We start from the raw sequence: 18029 nt of genomic DNA on the forward strand, positions 1-18029 counted from the left end.
ATTCCTTCCACATCAGGCATTTTCAACCAGGTACCCCAGGCTGAAAGGCTCCAGGGTGTACGCGGCAGCAGTGTGGAGAAGCTGCCAGCACTTCTGGTTTCACTGCTGTATGCTGTGCAGGGGACCCCCCACCATTGACTGGCCGCCAGGAGACTCCCCATTTCTTGACTGGCCGCCAATCAAAAAATGTTGAAAATCCCTGTCCTACATCATAAATGCAATCTTCAACTGGAAATCAAAGAAAAAATGTTCTGAAACAGTAAAAAATTAAATTTCACTTTGTCTTTTTATAATATAAATGATAAGATTCTTTGATGCTCTGAGACACAAAATCCCTGCTTCCAGGCTCCTTACCATGTTATCAAGAACATGGTAGTTCTCGAAGAAGTGGCTTAAAATGATAATCTCAGGTCTTCTAGGTTATTCTATACAGCATAGGGCAGGACTGTGCAGAATACTTTTAAACTAGCCCAATGAATGGTAGTTCAGGACCATCTTTATTGCTGACCTCTGACACAAAATCTAGAACTATGAGATTTGGGCAGGCACACCAATGCAGTCTTTTCTCTAACTCAATTTCAGTTGGAATAGCCCACTGAGGACTTCTTGGTTCTAATTTGCAAACTAGACTCAAATTTCTATTTACCGAAGTCTGATGGGACTGTAGCTTTTGTGGAGACTGTCAATGAGTTCATTTTTTGAAAAGTAATATGCCACAGTATCTCAAAGCAATCTAGATTAATACTGGAGTACTGAGACCAAATGTCTTTACTGATTCTGACAGCTTTCTATGCTCTTTTTCAGGCAGTATGGTAAATTTGATTATAGGTTCTAGTATGGGTTGGCAAAGTTGTTTTTCAGAGGTTCTAATGCTCCATTATTATTTGTCATATCATAATGCCTAAGAGCTCTAGTCATGGCCCAGGACTCCTCTGGGCTAGCTGCTATATGAACACAGAGATCTGTACACTAGTGCAGAATGATTAATCATTTGCCACAAAAGCTCACTCAGGTCTATTCTGCCACCTTCTCATTCATGGGTGTACATGAAAAAAGTCTGGGGAAACGGTGAGGCAGAATTGGTTGCAATGCTTTTAAAAAACAATGTTGGTTACTAAGTCAAGGAAAGCTGTTGAGGCCCAATAACTTTCCCAGTGTTAGATACCCAGTCTTGGATTATTTGGGTGAACCAGAACTCAGGAGATTGATATAATGATGTAGGAAACATGAAGATATGATAAACACTAGATCAAGGTCATTAACAAAAGAAAAATGCCCATTATTTGTTACATAAATTCAGAAATTGTCTTCTGTTGGTTCTTTGGCTACTTCCAGGCCCTCAAAAAGCGAGGGTGGTACTTTTTCACTCTTGTGCCTTGCAACCACGTTTTGAGTCTGTGATTTTGTTACTTTGACAGCATATGACTAGAAATCTTTTACATCAAGATGAACTCATAGACCACTGGAAACTTCAGTTAGGGCAGAGTTTACCCACTGGGTTTCTCACAGAAAAGAGGTGCTCCTTAGTATTCCAGCCTGATGGAAGTTTAAGATTACTGAGAACAGGTTACACTGAAGACAACAGGCTAGGTTTTCTCACCAACTCTAAGCATCAATTAAACAGATAAATTACAGCAATGTATACATTAGAATATAAGGGATATTAAGACCCCTGTGATACCAGAGGATCAATATAATGATATTATACTCCCTTACTTCTGCCTGTATCTTCTCCCAGTACAACCAAGGTTGGTCATAGAGGCATATGACTTGCTCTCATCCTGCAAGTTGGAAAATTTTCTGCACATCTTACATAGCAAGAAATTAGTTTTATTGTGCCCCAAGCTTTAAAAGGAAGGAAACTGTTGATAGGGCAGTTTAAGTCTGGATCCTAACACATAGTCTAAGGACAGGATGCAAAATATCTATATTTTTTAAGGGTTTTCTTAAGGACTTGGAAATAGTGTTAAGAGGAATGAAAAAAGAAAGATGTTAATCTGGGTGCTCTTAGCACCCTGGTCTTTTTTGATACTGATTAAGCACTAAAAAAATCACATGCTAAGTTTAGGCACAATTACTGAAAGAAACAAGTACCACATCATAATCTTTAATTAAGCATGACTAAATGGAGTACTTCAGTACACTTAGAATTAACGCCCTTATTTATAGTTTTATGCAATGATGAATTAAACCCAACTTATATTTGCCAAAAATTTGGATTTGACAGTACAAATTTCTTAGCGCCTTTTTATCTGTAAAGAGGAAGTCAATGCCTCTCCTAAGTCATGATTCATTAAAAATTAACTCTGATTTGTGTAGTGCAAAAGCTTGCACAAGGCCACAGAAATGGCAATTATTTGAGTTGAAGGATCCTTTAGTGAGCTATCTAGTCTATCCCCTTGCATTGTGGCAGGATTGATTTCATTAATCCCTCTACCATCCTTGATAGATGAGTCTAGCCTTGAATTTTTCAGAGAAGGCAATTCCACAGTCTTCCCTAGCAGCCTGTTCCCATACTTACTGTTCCTAGAACTGCACAATTTTTCTACCATTTAACTTAATCTTTCCAACTGCAGCTGAAGGCTGCTACCAATAATACTTATTCACTAATGTTTATTCACTCTTATTCTATAGAAGGAATAACTAGTTCAACTGTCATGGATCCCCCCCAGGGAATTTTCTGGTCTCACTGAGTACCCCTTGATGCCAGCCCACGATGGCTTTTGGGGCAGGGGTGGGGGGGAGAGAGCCAATGGCTTCTTCTAATTTTAAGATCACAACCTTTCAGTCTCTGACCTTCCCAGGTTATCTGTGGCTTTGCCTCAGAAAGCTCCCAAGGGAGGAACTTTTCCTCTTGATAGGGAGAAGTACATCCTGATGTTTCCAAGTAACAAAAAACAGACAGATCCTTTCAAATAAAAACATTTTTACTAGGACAAGGGCCATGTATCCAGAGGTTCTCCGTTCCCTCCAAAGGGTGAAGCAGTCTTTATGCCCCAATCAACCCTGAGCACACCAAAGTTGCTCAGATGTTTGCTCACTTCAGACTCTTCACCATTTCCAGACCCACAGCCCCCTTACCATGCCATTCTGCCCACTGTGATGATTATTTCAGTCTGCTTCCCCTGATGCTTCTGAGGCTCCTCTTCTAAAGGATGAGTACCAAAGCCCCTTTAAGGCATCAACATAGCTATTCAATTTTCTGTTAATGTTGGAGCTCCAACTTGTCTTGTCCTTCACATAGACAGCTCTGGGACTTAGCAGGGACTCTATTAACCTTTCTTTCCCCATGTACAAACTAGTCAGGGAAACTGGCATTTTTAACGAGAACGTAATTTATGAGAAATTACATAAATATTACAGTAAAATTATAATTCATCATATCAGTATTTTCTAAATATCTTTGTTAAATTATAACTGTTCTCATTACTTTTTTACCTGCACTGAAAAGTTTCAGTACTCTTAATTCTTCTTCTAGTTAATATTAGCAAATATTTCCTGACTTCTCATTCTTTTAGGATTATTTTGTTTTTACTTTAGGCACCTAATTGACATAGATGTAGCTGTATAACTATAGTCTTGGGCATTTTTGTTGTGTGCACATGGCTAATGAGAATGCTCAGTAGGACTGCACTATGGCCAAGCAGGTATGCAGAAAAACAGGGTTGCCTAGGTATGTGCATAAGGGCAGGTAAGACCTGAAATTTAGTTGTAGAAACACCATGACTAGCAGATCTTAGATGCTAACCAGATTCAGAAAAGGGACTGGGCAAATTTTTGGAGGAAAAATGAAGCTATGAAAGGTAGGGGTACAGACTCTGAATCAGAACTTCCTGGACCTTAAATGCTGGAGGCTGCAAGTGGGAGAGGAACAGTGGAAAAAACTCTTCCTTTTAGCATCCACTCTCTGCCACTGTGTTGCACAGGATACTGGGCAAGAAGGATGCATGTTCTGATCCAGTAAAAGGCAGCTCTTACGTTCTTATAGCTAGAGGAAGAGAATTGCTTCCATATTTTAGTCCAACAGCCTAGTGGTTAGGCCACATACCCAAATTCTAGGCTTCTCTCACTCAGAGGGGATTTGGACATAGAGCTCCTGCTTCCCAACTAAGTGTCTTAACCACCAGACTATATGTTAGGCATTTTCTAGACCCTTCTGCATCCCAATTTTGAGGCTGACCTTGATAGAAGAGAGAGATGGGAACTAGACAACAAAATGACATCCCATGAAGAAAATGTAGGCTGTCATGGCTCAAGAAGTAGAAACAACTGACCAAGAATACAGAATGGGGACTGACTGCATAGACAGAAACATTGGCAAGAAGGACTGACTGTTTCAGTGGATCACAAATATATCATGACTCAGCAATCTGATGTAGTCATTAAAAAAGCCAATTTTGGGCTGCATTACCAGAATTATAACTGTAAGATATAACAGTATCACTCTATGTGACCTCAACTTAAGTACTCTATGGGGAAACTGGAGACAGAGTGATACTAAGGGGGGTGGAATGTAAGTTCTATCAGAATAGTTTGAGAGAGCTAGGTATGTTTGGTTTGATGAAAAGGAGATTAAGGTTAAGTACACACATTCAGATGATCTGGGAGAACTGTCCTGGGTTTATTTTCCTTGAAGAAAAAACATACATGGAGATGCCTATATAGATTGATGAGGAGCAGAGAAATATTGCAGCGCTTATTCTGTGGAGCCAGGGGGATCAGTGTGCTCTGCAGGCTCCCTTAGTTTGCCTGGAAAAAGATGACATTATTGCACAGGGCAGCCCTGATTGCCTGACCGAGACTGTTCTTGTTCAGCCTGTCTCTACCTACATACAGCACAATGTGCGGGTTGAGAAGGGGTTGTGTTCTGCTCCCTCCTCATCTGGAGCAGTAAAGTCCAGACCAAGTGACATACTGTCTCCCTTGGAAGGGGATAGTGGGGAGAAGGTGAAAGCACAGCATCCTGGTATGCTGCAAGACTATGCTGCAGCTTCTCCCAGGAAGGAAACTGTACAGACTGTCACTCTCCCAGAAACAATTTTAAATTGGTTGTTTCTGGTTTATTTTTCTCCCAGAGTGGCCATTTTTGCCCTGGGAGAAAAATCCTGAACATCTGTATACTCATGGCTTCTACTAGGAGAGCAACTCTTCCAGCAGAAACTGAATATTGGAACATGACATTCCAGTACATGGCCCAAAGGGGAACATGACAGCAGGCTTCAAATATTTGAAAGGTTACTATAAAAAAGATAGAGAATAACTGCTCTTCTTTGCGCAGAGAGCAGGACACCAAGCACTGGATTCAAACTGAAGCAAAGAGGATTTAGATTAAATCTCAGGAAAAAAATGTTGTCAGAACAGAAACATAATGGAACAAGCTATCCAATGGACTTATATTTTTCAATGGAGGGTTTCAAGAAGAGGCTGGGTAGGTATTTGGGGTAATGTAAAAATAATGCAACCTGCACCTGTGCAGGCAGTTGGATTGTAACACCTTTAAGGTCCTTTTAAACTTTCTGATTCTTTATATGAGGAAGGTGATAGGCAGAATGAAGCTAAATTCGAGTGTGCTTTGCATCTGAATGTAACACAAGATAAAGATCTTGATTTTGTTAGCAGATGGTTCTCAGCTGATTTTAAAGGCCAGAAGTGTTTTGCAAATTAATCAGATGTGATGCAGACCAAGCAGAACAACATGCATACTGGGTGCATCTGGCCAGTTGTTGGTAACTGTGACTTGCTGGAAAAGGAAGATCAAGGAAGAAACTGGCAGCTGTATGCCATATTCAGATCAGTGACCAGTAGACAGTGTGGATGAGATGAAGATGGACTTCTAGACTTTACGTGGAAGTAAGAAAAGATAAATAGGAAGATTAAGATAGGTTTCAAGTGTATATACAATAAAGAAGCAGCCTGTCTTCCTCATAGCAGATTTGTGGATGGTGGAAATGAGTATTTGTGATAGGGGACATGCTTGGGGCCAGGTCTCATGCTGGCCCACTCACCTGTCTATGGGGCAGTCCACTCAGTTTTGCCTACCACAACTTTGCTGTTCCCATAACCTGGTGGAAAATGCAGGAGACTGCCCATTACATGCCCTGATGCCAGGGGGCACTAACTGCAGCTCTGAACCTTCCCTACACTGCAGCCCATTCCTTGCAGATGGCATCTACAAGATACTCACACCATGACTGGTTCTCCAGGGTCTCACAGGGACTCTAACTCCCCCCCCCCGGAGCAGAAGGTCATTGTGCTCTTTACAGGTCTTACCTTTTGACCCACACTCAGCCTCCTAGCGGTGGAAGACTTCCTGGCATCAGGACTCGCCCCTCATGCGCTGGCTGAGCCTCCCCACCCACGTCTTGGCCTCTGGCCCAAACTACTCCTTCGGCCTCTCTCTGGCCCACACTGCTCCCATGGCCTCTCTCTGGCCCACCCCTGGGGTTCCTACTATGCCCTCTCTAGGGCCTCTGCACCATGCCCCTCCCTGGGGTCCTCTCATCATCTTCACAACTGAGTCCTTCTCCTGGGGGCTGCCCTTCAGGAGGTCCCACAGCCCTACTCAGCACACCCCCTTGGGCTGCTCTTTAGGCTGACCCTCAGCCCTACTCAACCCTCTTCCAGGCCCTCACTACCACCCCCTCTCTGGGATTACACATCTATCCCCTCCTTTAGGACTCCAGGCTTCTCTCCCCTGTGGAGGCTCGGGTGGCCATAGCTGTGTCTGGCCCCCTTGTACCCAGTGTTGTTGGGGCTTGGGGTTAAGGCATCCTGACCCACCTTTCACTGGGGTGTTACCTGGCCTGGCATTTCCTGGGGACTCCTGCACCACCAGGAACCCCACCAGGCCACCCATCCCTGGCAGGGTGGAGTTTTAGATCATTCCCAGGACCAACAGCCTTCTAGCCATCCCCATAAGCACTTGCCCTTACCTCCTAAATGTTTTGTACAGCTTTTCAGCCAGGCGATGTTTCTGTCCAGCTGCCAGCAGCAAACTGCTGTGTTTATATAGGCAGCCAGTGTTTTAAAATGACTGCCACAATCAAGCACCTGCTGGCTGCTTGACTCAGCCCTTAAAGTGGCAGGCACTACAAGTGCACTGCCACAGTATTTTTTCTAAATTGTATCTGAAAAGCAAGGGAGATGACTCCCTCTAGGACAAGTGTCAAGCTCACCCTATTCCCTTTGCCAGATCTACACTACAGATCTCCTCATGTTCTGTATCTGGGCAAGGAGCGATGCCAGGGCCAGTGGCAGAGGCAGTGGGTCAAGCAGCGGCAGGCCAACTGGTAACACAACTTGCAGTCATGCCTTCCCACCCCCGTCACCAACAGTGACAGCTGCAGCTCTGGATTCAGCAGTGTGCCCCACCCCCAAATTTTCTAGACCATCAGTAGCCCTGAGGGCCATAGAGAATGGCTCCATGGGCAAGATCCGGTCTCAGGGCAGTATGTTTGGCTCCACAGGCTCTAGCTGTAGGATTACAGTTGGTGAGATATATGGCACAGTAAAAGTTGCCATTAGTTTTAGCCTCAGTAGAAGTTTCTAGATTCTCTAGTCTTGTTTTGAACACTTCTGTTTATAGAGAAAATTTTTTCAGTGTTAACTATTCTCAGTGAAATGTAGCAGAAACAGATTTTTTATGTGAGCATGATTTACAACCTGCTTATTTACAGTGGACTGCTGAAGTACGCACAAGCTGCAGTGGACTGCTGCAGCTTTTACTTTGATAGGTGTAGCTTCTCCACTCAGCTGGAGTTCATCGCTAGTCCCACACACCTAACACGAGAAGGAGTGCCATTTGAAATAAAAGCTACAGCAAACAACTGGAGCACGTCTGCATTACGTGCAGCTGTTTATTGTGGCTATAAACCTTCACTGGTTCACCTGATGGTTTTCAAACCTTGATCTCTACAAGTGGGTAGGGTCAGGCAAGGAATCTGACCCTATGAAGAATCCAGGTTCTCTGTATTTTGTCTCTCATTCTTTAATCAGAAAGTAGAAGCTGCAGTAGAGGATCATGAAAGAGAGACAGGAGCCCTCGGCACAGAGCAGGGAGGACTCAAGCACTGCAGAAGGGATTAGGAGCCCATAGAGATGGCCAGGTTGAAAGCAAGAGACTGCTACTCTTAAAGGTTGCCAACCCCTGATTTAGTGGATTAGCCGTGGGGTTAGGAAACATGATGTATTTTCTAGCTCTGGTTTCCAATATGGATTTACTGTGTGACCATGGACATATTACAGAATGTTATTTTTAAGCTTGAGGGATGTCAAAACTCAGGAAAGCTTATAATCAAAGGGTTTTTGTTGTTGTTGTTGCTTTTTTTAAACTGCAACATATGAGTAACTGCATAGTAGCTGGAGTGAGGCTATGACAAAGCCTTAGTTATTTCATTTACTAAATACAAATTAATACAACATCTAGAAAACACCAAGAAACTATGCATTGTTTTATTTTTATTTTTCTGACAAGAGTAAATTATACAGTTCATCAATTTAAAATGTGTAACTCCTATTCTGAAATAACTACTGCTTGCAGTTATCCTTCAGTTCTATATTTTTGTATCAAAATATTTATTGATTTTGGTTCAGTTTTTTTAATTTTGTAAGATCATGTTCTATTTTAATTATATCTTCTCAACCGTCTCCAATTTCCTATTCTACTATGTTCTATTCAGTTCCTTCATCCATTAAGATTGCTATCCTACAACAGAAAAAAAACCTGGCATGATTAGCTTTGGAGAAATACATATTATTTGGTATCCATCATCCTATTTTCTGTTCATTTTTGTGGATATATGATATTATTTGCTTCAGACAGGCTGTTGGTGACAGACAAAACTAACATGTTATGTGACCCTTCAACACCAGAAATTTCTACTACCACCTTTTATTATAGGCAAATGTTGTATGCGTCTTATTTCAAAATCATCTTACCACATAGTTTCCTATTCCTAAAATTTCTATCTTAATTTATAATAAATTATTTTAAAGGTTCATACATTGCATTTAATAATGATTAATATATTCTGCTTAACTTGTTTTAAAAGAGAGAGAAAAAAATTAGTATCATGGTAACATCTTCTAGAATAAATCCTTAAAATAACTTTAAAAATAGAGAATGGGGAAAGATTCAGTGCATTAGCTAAAAAATATCAGGAAAAACTGCATATGTAGCTAAACATGTGAACTCTTCTAGCAGTTTTTTTAATACATAAAGCATTTTGAAGCTAATATTTCTTATGCTTTCTTCTAAATCTCATAAGGGCAAGATTATGGCTAATATCTCATGACACCAAAAGTAATACTGCAGCAGATATTAAAGCATTTTTTTTCAGCTACTTATTCTATAAAATATTAATTGCAAGTCTGTGCATGTGCTGTATATATAGGGTATTAGGTAACTGAGTTCCTCCTCAGTTCTAAATCAATAAAAGATAACATGTACAGCATCAATCATTTTTTACTCTTCCTTTACTACACAATACAATGTGGGAAGAAGCTTCTTTTTTCTTAAGTAAACAGTCACTGAGATCTTTGAAGCTAAGGTATCATAGGTTAGATTCTACAATAGAGTCTTACCTAGGAAAGACAGATTTTTCTTCAGAAGCATTTCTCGTAGCAAGACTTCATGTTCATGTCCAATAGCACTGATGGTTTTCAGTTAAGAAAGGAAAGGTGTTTGGAATATAGCGAAGTTCAGAACAGTATTACAGTTAGAATAATCCACACTAAAACGTACTAGTCTATATATCTGTTGAACGATCAATGATTTAGGTGCACAGGTTGAGACCTCTCAAAGGGGTCTGATTTTGAAAGGGGAATGGGTTAGTATTTTCCATAATCAGTCCACTTTATGATATGTGAAGTTGGGTACCCCAAAGTCAAGGCCATTAGTTATTTCTTAAAAATGATGCTGGTCTCTGAAACAGAACAAATATAAAACAGACTTAGAAATGAGAAAATGCGGATATAATGAACAACTTTTCTCAGTATCCTCAGAAGCTGTAATTCCTTACTACATTTTTAAAGAAAAGAATGAAAAACTGTGCGAGAAAAATACATTCCTATTAAGCTAGAAATGGATTTATTGAATTACAGGCTGGTTCTGGGCACCATATTTAGGCAAAGTTCCCACTGAATTCAATGATTTTTTTCTCCAAGTACAAAGAACTTGGATTTTGTTCTTTACTCCCTAAAATAGTTCATTCTTTTAAGATACGTACTGAAGCCAACTGATGCATCTCACTATAACAAAAGGGCCTTTTAATTGATTTGGTTACATAAACAACAGTATACTGGATAGGGCAAAATTAAGTATTTTAGTGTAGTATCTGCAATCTTGCCACTCCACTGACAATGTGTGATCAAAACTGTCATTATTACTAATATATGCAATGCATAAAACTGGATAACCCCAAATTCTCTGCCCAGAGGTACACTGCTAGTACTTCCACATTCTTCTTGACTGGAAGCTTCTATAAAAGGAGAATCTGTAACTGAAATTTTAAAACAATTCCAAATTCTGTTTAGGATATCTTATACTGACATAACTTTCAGAAAGCCTTACCATTATGATCACTTACACTATTTTTTTTACCAGCTTTTACTGTTAAATTGCAAGAAAAGTAATCATAAATAATCACTTTATTCATATATACATCATTTTCTCTATCAATTGAAATCATGTACTACATTAAACTATACTGGCAACGACAGAGCCAAAAAAGGAAAATGAATGATGGCAAAAATATAAGACAAATACTGCAAACAGAATTTATAATGCACCATAAGCAGAAACACTTAGACTTAGTTTATAATAATACCTATTATTGATGTATGGCAGTGACCATGGGGCAAAACTTGTAAATAACCTCACAAGCCATTTTCCAACTCGTGCAATCCAGCAGCCTAGTTTCCCGTAAGCATCTGAACTATTACTGAAAAATAGCCTCCTGGCATTTACAAAGAGGTTGACTTCATACTTTAGTCCATGCATATATAATTAGATAGTTATATTTAAAATCAATATGCAATCCTTCAGAAGACATTATGCTTTTAAAACCTTAACTTTAAATTGATTTTTAACTATTTTATGTGCTTTAAAATTAACATCTAATTCAGCAACATGTACTCACAGATAATGCATTCACACAGCTAAATATCACTGTACTTTCCTGTAACAACCAGGGTTGACTAATTTTTCACTAGTCCTAATAACACCACATTTTGTTATGTAGGCATATTCGAAAAAAAGGGATGGAACTTTCTAGGTTGTAAAAAAATGTACTTTTTTTTTTAGCAATTTACTATAAGTAGAGATACTTAAAATAATGCATTTATTCGCACATAAACACCAGAAGAGTACATTCAGATTTGTTACAAGAACACAAAAGTTATATACCACCACATTTTGGCTATCACAGCTTTGGATAAAACAGCTATGACCATATTAAATTAATAAATTTGTATGTCATTGTATTTCTTGTAATAGTCACAGTGAATACTCAAATCACATAATTAAAAATATATTTGAAATCTTGTCCTGCTCCAATTAAAGTTAGAGAGAACAGGACTTAATCCTTACTAAATAATACACATAGTAAACCTGAATATGATGCAATAAAAACTGCCTCTTTTCCTAACAGCTACATACACCATGACTGTAAAATGTGCTGGAAGAGACTTGTCTGCTGCAGGAAGTAACAGTAGTCAATGGTTTCCCATGCAAAACTTGCAGGAACTGTTGCCAACCCCCTGACCTACTCTCACATGGTAAAATTCACAACCTTTCCTAAATTTGGCAGAATTTCCGCTGAAAACTGTCTGGCTAAGAGGAAGGGAACCTACTCTTAAACCTGCAGACCTGGTGCCAGGCTCCAATTTTGTGGTTGGTCCTTCCAGGTTCATGTGACCAATATTTGTGTGGCTACTATCCAAACATAAGCCCAGTACTCAGTATTGTATGGGTCCTTTTTCTGCTACTGATACTAGGGTGCTGAGGTTCCTTTGACTAACACTCTGTTCTAGGGATGTGAAAGGTTAAACAATTAATCATTTAACCGATAAATGCAGTGTTAACTGGTTATCTTACTGGTTATGGTTTAGCTCGGGGTGGGTGCAGTCTGGCAGGGAAGGGGAGAAGCGAAGCTGCATGGGGGCCAGGAGGGAGGAAGGGAGGAGCAAAGATGAGGGGAGCAGGACTGGGGGGGGAAGAGGAGGACTAGTACACATAGCCTAAGAAGAAAACAGTGAGCAGCCTGACTCATCAGTTAAGCAATTAGCTGCTCATTCACAGGCGCTCCCTCCCTCCCAGCACAGGGCTTTACATGGATCCATGTTATCTGACTGGGCTTGCCTCCTCCCCCACAAACCCTCTGTCAAAGGGCCACCGGAGCCAGAAGCAGCTCCCAGCAGCAGCCGTGTCCGAGCCGCTGGGTTATTGGTTAATCCTTTAACCAATATAATTAGAGGAGGTTAAACAAATATTTTTTAACAGAAATGATACTACATCCCTACTCTGTTCACTCTGGAATGCTCTCTAATTTCTCATTAAAAATAGGTCCCCTTTATCCTTATTTCCCAGCTTCCTTTAAGAAGAGGAGACAGAGCTGCATAGGTATGGCAGATACAGCTTTTAAAACTTTAATCAATCAGTACTTAAACTGAACTTTGAAAAATCCAAATAAAATGTCAAATTAGTTAACAATATTGTAATATTACAATGTCAATAGAACTCAATGGCTTTATTTAAGGAAAGATGTGCATTTCATCTAATAAATACAAAGAGGTTTAAACTAGGCATATGGATATACAGCTACTGAACTGACAACTTTCCTTGGCCTATCTGATTTTAGTTAAAACAGTATAAGAGAGAGGTCTGAAGTGACCCTCTAGTTGATTGAATATAAAATAAAGGAGTATGAAATGTGTTTTGTGAAGCAGAACTTTATGTCAGTTTAAAGCTAGACACATCTCCTCCACAGAGTCTAAGCTCGTCAATTGTGCACCTAAAATTTTATGGGAAAGGATACTGTTTGATGCAGTCCACCAGTGGTCCATAACAACAGTCATTCACAGTACACTGCAGACAAATAAGAGAAGTAGTATAGTGATAGGCAACTACAAAACTATTATAGTTAAACAGTATCTTAAAAACAGTAATTACTTTTCCTCAAAAAGGCTATCAAAGGCTGTTCAGATTTAATCACAGAAAACAAAAATTGCATGCTTTTTATTCACTATAAAAGCAAGCTATTAAAAAGTGAAATGCTCTCCTCACAAATATTGCATTGCCATTTATGGTGCACCCTGACCTCAGTGATAGTTTATGATGACAGTAATTAAATGAGGTTTAAAATCCTTTACTCTGCTAGGCAGATAACAGCATTGCCACTGAAAAAAAGATGGCTGTGATTAATACCTGATAGACCTGATTTGCTAGAACTCCATCTGGAATCTGAGAAGGGTCCCGTAGCATACTGTTTATAAGAGTCTTGGATGCTATGGAATAAAAAAAAAATAGTTAGGAGTAAACATATCACTAGCCAGCTCTCAAAAAGTGAAAAACACTTTTATAAAAGTAAAGGATTGTCTAAATACCCAGCTGCAGTACACTGCCATATACCATATTTTCTAGTTATTCACCTATTCCTATATGAGCTTACTCTGATAATTTTAGACACAAAGGTACGTTACAAACAGGGAGCCAGAACTGAGGCTCTGTTATACTTGTACAACCTCAGTGAGCAAGATGAGCCTGTATGCCAGTGGTTTTTAACCTGTGGTCTGAGGACTCCCTATATCCAAGATAACTATGATGAATCAAAAGTATGTGAATACCTACACTTACAATTCAAAGGGGTCCACATTTCCATTTGACGTTTTCAAGAGGGTCCACACCTCCATTGAAAAATGTGTAGGGATCCGCAAAAAAAAAAGTTTGAAAACTACTGAACTATGTTTAGGAAACATTCCTATATAAACTACCGACTTTTTAAAAGATTAAAGGAGGAACATGGAATCTTAGTTGGGGTTAAATATATTTAAAGTCCTTGCTCTGAACAATTTCAGTAGGAGATAAGAACTTTAAGATTCCTCTTTGACAGTTTTCAAATGAGTAATTTATCTGGTTAACACCAGTCCAGTAGCTCAACTGTAAAAGTTGGCTGGAGAATGTAAATGCAACGTACTGCACTATTTTCAAACACAAAGATATATTTTCTAATTGTTTATTAATACTAAATAAAGCCTCTTAATCTCAGTTGTTTAAAGTTATAATGTAGAAAAAAATCATTTTGCTGAACAAATGGGATTTTTAAAGGCCATTATAAGAAAACACTTATTTTTTCTTATTTTCACTTTTAAATACAGTCTCTTTAAAAGTCCAATAGCCTGTTGCCTCTGTTGAACTTTACTCGGGGCACTTTAAAATTAAAATTAACTACTAATAAGTGAATTTTTTTGTTCTAGAATGGGAGTTAAAAAAGCCTGTCTTTACTTTGGCTTCTTAGAAGGATAACAAAATTACAAACTTACAAACTTTTGCCAGTAGAAGAATTTCTAAGGAGGCCAGTGGTCTATCTAAGCAAGTAGACTTTTAAATGTAGACGAAGACCAATATCATTGAGATTTCCAACTCCCTCAGAAATTTTTTGCCAGACATTATTTTTGTCCCAGTAAAACATCAGATAAAGTGGGATAGCTATCTGTAGCCATATGTTCAGGATTTTTGTCTCACTAAATGGCCAATCTGGCTTCAAAACTGTGGATCTGCAACAAAAAAGATGATGTTTAAAAGAGCATCATCTTTGCTGCCAGAAGGTTTTTAACAAGTTGGCAGATATCCAACAAGTCCATCAATATCCCATAGCCCAATTTTCTCCCTCCTTCTCCTTTCCCGCCAAAAGGCTTGTTTCTGGAACCAGGGAGCAAATCCCAATTGCACCATATTGCAAACACAGGTGACAAGCAGCAAGCCAGTCAGCTAATCCATGCTCCCAGCCTTGGGAGCACACTGGCATCCAGGGTTTCAATAAGCCACCAAGGTGCTGATCACCTGACTGCCACTCCTAATCTTAGGGGTGTACCAGAGTCTTTGGCTCTGATGTACATCTGAGGCTGAATCTGGCAGCTGATTAGGGCTTCCAGGCTTAGAAGCGCATTGGACCCCCCCAACTCTGATTCATGCTTGAGGCTGGGAGTCCCAATCAGCTCCTGTTCCCACCTTCTAATGTGTCCCAAAGGCTGGAGTGAAGATAAGCTTATGCCTGGCCACATGTTCAGTTTAAGATGTTAAGCGAACCAGCCACAAAGTTATGACACACATTTTTTGTAATAACTTTGTGGCTTATTCTTTGTTTTACTGTGCTGTTAACTGCGTTAACATGTGGCCAAGTTACTACTTAAGATGTGATGAACTGGTTAATCACGTCTTAAGTGTAATGTCTGCCAGAAGCCTCAGGATAAATACCACTACCTTCTTCCAAGCATTGGCTCTTTAATTTTAAAAGACTGATTGTACACCCCTTGAAGTTAATGACTGTTGCAGATTATAAACTATGAGAATGGGAATTGTAATCTCTAATGGGATCTCTAGGTGTTGCAGTAATGCAAACAACATATAACTAATAATGTACTTAAGTAATAATGAAATGTTTGCACTGTCAAATCTCTTCTTAGACTAAAAGGACAGACAGAATTTTTTGATCTCTAATGTTCACTCAAAAACAATCCCTTATAATAAACATAACATTTTTTCTGTATTTACAAAGTTATGTATCTATTATGTAAATTAATATAAAAATAATTATAAAATGGATTAAAGGGTCTCTAATAGGGTTATAAAATGAACACACTTTTTTGCAGAAATAGAGTAGTAAGGAAAATGATACTGACTAACCATGATGGCCAATGTTTGTCCAAGTGTTCATGATTTTACATAAAACTCAATCAATAAATTATAAAATGCCATTGGTCACATATCTTTCAGCACTAGCATTTCCTGTCAATAAGAATGTGTTATAGGTCATATATGCAGAAAGCATTCTTTCCAAAATAATAAAGGGGGCCAAATAGATCCCATCCATATAATAAGTTTTATAACAATCTAACCTCAACCTACAGCAATCTAACCACAATGATCTGAATTTGAGGCATCTCTCTGTGTTCCATTAAGATTAGCAACAAAAGCTTTTAATGGAATTCAAACACATTATATATTAGACTTTACATAAACAAGCTACATAAGGAAAAAGTTTTGCCCGTGAGTTCATACGCACATTTGTAGTTTACCGCAGCTATCTGAGATATCTGGTATCCTGAATTCCAGAATGAATTATACCTGAATTAATTTTACAAAGTTTTTCTGTCTCTCAACTTCTTTCCCACTTATTTAAGAGAGAACACTGAACAGTACTTGAGAGCTGTGAGCATTCAAGATTTGAGTGAAATTAAATATTATATTTCAAGAACTCTGTTTTTACATATCGCCATAGAATTTGAAGAGACAAAACCCATGAAGCTTGGATTATATTTGTATAATTTGGAGTAAAGGCATGAAAATATGCAAGTTAGAAGATTTGAATACATTCTTAGTCATGTGGTAGCATTTACCACAATGCAAAACTGGAATTATTTAGAATGGAACAGGTTGCACCCAGGGGGGAATTGATTAAAATGCAAGAATTTGAAGGGTATACAAGAACAAATTCTCCTTCTTAGACTCATAAAACAAAAGCAAATAAATGGCTTATACAAACTGAAAGTTTTGGTTAATAAATTAAGAACAAATAAAAGTAAATAAATGTGGTACATAATAGAATTCACCAGTGCAAGAGGCCACTGAGTCAAATATTATGGCTGGAATTATGAATGGGTCAACTTATTTTATGTCTAGCAGCTGCATTTGTAGTTGCATGATAAGATACGGATACCTATGTTCTGCTTCAGTTAATGGGTCACTATAGAGAAATGGAAGACTTCACTTTCATCCCATGTACTGAACAACTGGCAAGGTTTATTTATTTGTTTATTTGGTTCTCTCAGTTGGTTAGCTTGGAAGGTAATATACTATTCAAACTAATTTTAGCAACACTTTTTCAATAATCATAATCCTGACTGCTCTGATGATGAAGAGCTTATTTGTAAAGTTTGTTTTGTTTCTTCCTAAATATTTGTGAACTCTCCAAAACAAAAATGCACACTGACAGTAAAACGAAATATGCTTTTTAAAAAAATAACAAAAATAAAATTAGATGCAAAGTTTCACTATATTAAAATACACTCAGTGGGATAGAATAGAAACGAACGGGTGACTCATGCCTCCTGATTCTGGGGGGCACCAGATAACTGATGGGGGAGGATGGGGTCCCCCAGCAGCCAATTGCCAACCGCGGGAGAGGGGTGTCTCTCAGTGACGGATTGCCAAGCTAGCAGTGAAACCAGAAGTGCACTCCAGTTTCATGGCTGGCATTTCCAGCGAGTGCACGTGCACTCGTGTGCATTCCCTACGTGTTGCCAATGGAAATGACCAACTTTTGCCAAACTTACCAAAGAAAAACTAGGCCAACAAACTGAAAGTGAAAAAATCTATTTTACTAAATAGTTACCAGAACTCTATTAAATTAAAAGTAATTTGTACAGTAAGACGCAACTTGCTTACAGTTAGTACTTCAAAACAAACTTTGCCAAGGTTCAAAATTTCAGAGCATCATTATTATGTGAATACCACATAGGTTCATTCTATAAAAATGAGCATTAAAGTCAGATGGAATAAACTTTACTAGATCATGTATTTTCTCAGTTCTGCCAAAAGCTCTGTTAACATACAATCATTCTTGTTGTTTTATTCATAATGACAACTCATTCTGTTCTCAGCTACCCTAATACTTTGCACTAATTCTGCTGAATTTCATGGCAGCGCTCTAGTTTTACTTTGGTATAGCAGACACCAGAATCTGCCCCTCCTTTAAAAGCAAAGTTCTCTTCCCAACTGCTCTATTGGCATTTAACACAAAAGCTTTTTCTCT

General features: G+C 38.8%; 1 protein-coding gene across 3 annotated transcripts in view; it reads right to left on the reverse strand.

Moving 5' to 3' along the window:
• Positions 1-18029, reverse strand: part of CUNH15orf41 (chromosome unknown C15orf41 homolog) — a 168758-nt gene that overhangs the window by 79199 nt on the left and 71530 nt on the right. For 2 of the 3 annotated variants that reach the window (XM_019551939.1, XM_019551940.1), the window contains exons 6-8: positions 13424-13503; positions 13035-13084; positions 9583-9650 (exon numbers count right to left, since the gene is read on the reverse strand). In XM_019551939.1, the coding sequence (XP_019407484.1) occupies positions 9583-9650; positions 13035-13084; positions 13424-13503 (198 nt within the window). Of the gene's footprint in view, positions 1-9582; positions 9651-13034; positions 13085-13423; positions 13504-16928; positions 16935-18029 lie in introns of all 3 variants that reach the window. The other variant, XM_019551941.1, reaches the window with a different exon arrangement.

This window comes from Crocodylus porosus, unplaced genomic scaffold (genome assembly GCF_001723895.1).
Source record: "Crocodylus porosus isolate Cpor-Errol unplaced genomic scaffold, CroPor_comp1, whole genome shotgun sequence".
Lineage (NCBI taxonomy): Eukaryota > Metazoa > Chordata > Crocodylia > Crocodylidae > Crocodylus > Crocodylus porosus.